We start from the raw sequence: 4666 nt of genomic DNA on the forward strand, positions 1-4666 counted from the left end.
TACTGTACATATATATTGTATATACTCGGATCAGGCATAACAATATGACCAGTGAGAGGTGAAGTGAATAACACCCTCCTCATCATGGCACCTGTTAGTGGGTGGGATATATTAGGCAGCAAGTGAACATTTTGTCCTCAAAGTTGATCTGTTAGAAGCAGGAAAAATGGACAAGCATAAGGATTTGAGCGAGATTGACAAGGGCCAAATTGTGATGACTAGACCACTGGATCAGAGCATCTCCAAAACTGCAGCTCTTGTGGGGTGTTCCCAGTCTGCAGTGGTCAGTATCTATCAAAAGTGGTCCAAGGAAGGAACAGTGGTGACCCGGTGACAGGGTCATGGGCGGCCAAAGCTCATTGATGCACGTGGGGAGCGAAGGCTGGCCCGTGTGGTCTGATCCACTGTTGCTCAAATTTCTGAAGAAGTTAAAGCTGGTTCTGATAGAAAGATGTCAGAATACACAGTACAAGAAAAGGGGAACCAACACAATATTAGGCAGGTGATCATAATGTTATGGCTTGTCAGTGTATAACTCAATATCACTTTTCATTCTTAGCATTAATTGCTGTAATTCTGTCCACACTCACCGCTTTAAAGCACTTATTCCACTACAATCACCCAACACCCGAATATAATCTGGACTTTGGAAGTGTACAGTTATCTTATACTGTTATACTGGGCCACTCTCCAGTCTGGTGCTGAAGCGTGTCTTTACCACTGCAATTATTATTACATGGATAATGAAACTTTGTATCTAGTGTTGTGGGAGAATACACACACAACAAGAACTTTATGACGTGTTGTAGACCGGACATGTGCAACTTGAGACTTCATAAAACCATAAAAAAAATATGTTTTGAATTGATCTTTAGAATGAATATACTGGGTAAGCTGGGTAAAACAAAACAAAACAGTGTCAATAGAAAGATCATGTGGGAAATGGCTGAACACACACAGGTGTGGTCAAGAGAGACAAACATTAAAAACCATGAATGTGGGACTGAGGAGGAATCGCTCAAAGCAGAATAAAAAAATAAATAAAATAAAAAAGGGAACAGAAACACCCTCTATATCCCTGAGTGGAACAGAAACGTCTTATTCATACCTTTCTTACACTTTTGAAGTTAAATGATCTGTAACTAAAATGTTATTCATAAAGTCACTATAAAGTCCATTAAAAAAAATAAAAAATAAAACGAACAAGGTCATCTGATAATGGTATCTTTCTGAATGTGGGGAAGGGCTCTTTAATGAAACATTAACTCCGACCTGATGCAACTTTGAGACTCCAGGAGCAGAGGAGGAGCCGCGTCTTCTTATATAAAGCCTGGGATCCAAAGCCCTACATAAACAGCACAGCGTGGAGCCTGAAGAGACACATCCCTGCCGATCTTCAACTTTTTCCTTGGGTAACATTTTTCCTTTTTCTAAGGTATCTTCTAAGTCTAGCTCAGCAAAATGAGTCACGTCGACGTTAAGAACCTGAAGCCCACCACCTTTGAGGATCGCTACTACGACGAATATGATTATTACAATCTGACAGACAGATACACGGGTAAGTTATTAAACAAGACTTGAACAAACTTTTACAAAAAAACTTTTTTATTATTATTATCATCATTTGTATTCCAGGTTGATGTTGTTTCTCCGACTTTCTCCTTGGACTTACACTTCTCTCATGTAAACACACACTCGTGTCTAGATTAGTAGAGAAACATTAAAGAGAAACCCAAATTGCAGCGTTCAGGAGCTGTGGGAATGACAGTGAATAGGAGCTCCGCGAATAATACTTAAACAACTCTGGAAGCATCTCTTCAAGTCGTAATTACAAGTAAAGCTCGGAAATCATTATGATCGCAAGTTAAATAGCCTTTACTGTTTAATCGCGGCACTTTGCTGTTATAACTTTATAGTTACTGGTCTAACATTAATTTAAGTACATATTAAACTAGCTAACACCTTTTTTTTTTTTTAAAGTGCTTCTAAAATATACCGGAATAAAGTAAATTTAACTGGCTAAATGTAACCGTGCACGTAAACACGTAACGCTTCCTAACTACAATTGAAAAACAAAAACAATCCAAGTAGCACGTGAAGGTAGCATAAATCTGGGCGTTTTGAAATGTGCCTTCGAGTAACGCCACGTAATAAAAAATCGCACGCTTTCCGTATTTAATGTTATGCCAGAAATATACTCTACGCAAATGTGGTTTATAAATAACGGACTATACTTAAAAAAAAACCCCTGTTTTTAGTATAGTTGATTGTGTTTAGGATGTAGCTTTAACTGTGGCAGGATTGCTCTTGGTCTAATGTGCACGCGCTGTTCTTTGTGACCGCTAGAGTGCACGAGCCGCAAAGGCAGGACGAAGAAGGAGGCCAGCAGCAACACCAACCGCCACAACCCCGCCGGCCACGAGCGCAAAATCGTCGAGAAGCTTCAGAACGCCGAGAAAAAGGCCAAAGAGTGAAGCAACAGGTAAATTAACAAACCCCTATCAGTTAATTGACCATTTATTTGGTAACTAAGCAGCGCGCGTGCCGCATGGATGTGTGCTTTAGTATTTAAAAAACACTTATGAACAGTTTCTCCTCTGCTTTCAGATTTGTTCGGACGGCTTGACCTGGAAACCGACCTTTGGCGCCTTGGCGTCGGATTTCGAAAGGCAGAAGATGATAGAAGTGCCCTCCGGTTCTAGTGAAGGGTGGCTGTTCTGAAACGACCCTCGGTGGCCGGTTTGGTATTGTTCGGGATATGGACGTGCGCGTGCGCCGCACACCTGAGCAGGTGGACGCAGATTGCATCGACCAGCGCGTGCTTGATGGTCAATGGTGCTTTTTGTCTTGGTGTTTTTGAACAAACGGTTTTTTTATATTACTAAAGTTGATGAGAAATAAAGAAATGTTTTCACATTACACCGTTTCTGTCTTCAATTTCATCAAATGTTCACAAAGATGCTTTTTTTGTTTGTGCTGTTTTTCTTAACATGGGTTTAGACAGAAAGATCTTTCAGGCATTTTTTTATTTTACAGACTTGATGCACTTTTTAGATCTTTTTTTTTTTTTGCATTGTTTTGCAATGTTTTGCATTGACGAGATCTCAGACCACCGGTTGCTCACACCACAACTCTTTTACAATAGTTTAACAAATATATGTGTAACATTAAATAGTGTCACTGAAATTGGATGCCTACATGATGCTATAATATTGATGAAAACCAAAGCAGGCTAAAGAGATTTGTCTTTAAACAGAAAAAGCTCTTTTAATGCTGAGTCATCAAAATACACTCATGCTTTATGCAGTAAGGGCTGATGTGAGTGGTTAGCGTAGACAAAATACATGCACACACTACCTATATTACACATCTCCATACATATAGTATTATACAGTAACTATACACACAATACTATTATTACTGCTGCCTTACAGCTTAAGCTCTATGGAATAACTGCTAGTGCTACATTGCCTCTATTAGCCTATCTGTCATGTTGCCATCTAACACTGTTGACCTTACAGTGTGACTACATGCCCCCCACCGAAAGTCATGAAGTGATAGAAAACTGGAGCTATGTATGTACCGCAACTCTCAAGTTCTTTGTCTATAAAGCAATATGAGGCAGACTGAGACCACTTTGTTTTCACAGTGCACAAATCAAGTGGACCACAAAATGAATCACAAACAAACCTACTCTCAGTGTGGTGCGAGTACAATTCACATGTGGGTCACTTTAGGGGGTGTGAGTTCATTTGTTGTGCTCACACATGCATCGTGAATCATCGATCTGAGTGACCCTTTGGAGCACTGAAATGAACCAAGTGTCAAAACACCTTTAAAATTCCTCAATAAAACTGCTGTGTGCTTCTTTTAAAAGGTCCTCACACTTGTAGTCTATATTCTCCAGATGCCAGTGACCAATAGGTGGCAGTAGGCTAATTTGAGTGAAGTAGGACAAACATGTCCAGGCATTAAGCCGCAATATGGAAATGAGCGTCTCAGAGGATTATCTAAAGTGCTTCTGCATTTCATTTGGAGTATTTGGGGGGAAAAGTACTTGGCAGCTTAATACCAAATGGGGTCCCATAGTTTTTTCTCCAAAGCAATACAAAAGTGATTCATATGGATGAAGCATATAAAATGAACAGTGTAGCTTGGGTAAAAAAAAAAAAAAACATTAACCAGGAATTGTATTCCAGCACTAAAAGATAAATATACAACGAATACAGAAAGAGAATAACGGCATTCACTTTCATAGCTGGCAAAGTCAACTTCAATAAGACTGAGATCGTTAAGAGTGCCAGACTTTGTGTTTATGTCCTGACATGGAAAAAAACGAGAACTCATACAATCATTACCAGAGTAAAGCATCATGTCTGTAACATATGAACCATCAGCCAAAGTCTTTCCTGATACGATATGTTTATATTCTAGTCCATTCTCTCACTGTCATCTTACCCTGCCTAAGCTACAGTCATCAACCATCAACCATCACCACACCAGGATAGATAGGTTTGAATGTTTTTGAGAAACATGTGCTTAACATTATTTCTGAACATGGCCCAAGTTGAGACGGAATAGAAATCGATAGCATCCTCCTGGTTGACTAAATCTATAGTAATTCAGTGAGAGTATTTGAGAGTAACACACCACATTGCTGGGCTGT

General features: G+C 39.6%; 1 protein-coding gene across 1 annotated transcript; it reads left to right on the plus strand.

Moving 5' to 3' along the window:
* The first annotated feature begins 1342 nt into the window (after positions 1 to 1342).
* On the plus strand, positions 1343 to 2919 carry nupr1b (nuclear protein 1b). The gene is made up of 3 exons (XM_058377146.1): positions 1343 to 1558; positions 2347 to 2482; positions 2608 to 2919. The coding sequence occupies exons 1-2, from the start codon at positions 1462 to 1464 to the stop codon at positions 2472 to 2474; spliced, it is 225 nt and encodes a 74-aa protein (XP_058233129.1). The 5' UTR covers positions 1343 to 1461; the 3' UTR covers positions 2475 to 2482; positions 2608 to 2919.
* The last annotated feature ends 1747 nt before the right edge of the window (positions 2920 to 4666 follow it).

The sequence above is a fragment of the Hemibagrus wyckioides genome, linkage group LG02, assembly GCF_019097595.1.
Source record: "Hemibagrus wyckioides isolate EC202008001 linkage group LG02, SWU_Hwy_1.0, whole genome shotgun sequence".
NCBI lineage: Eukaryota > Metazoa > Chordata > Actinopteri > Siluriformes > Bagridae > Hemibagrus > Hemibagrus wyckioides.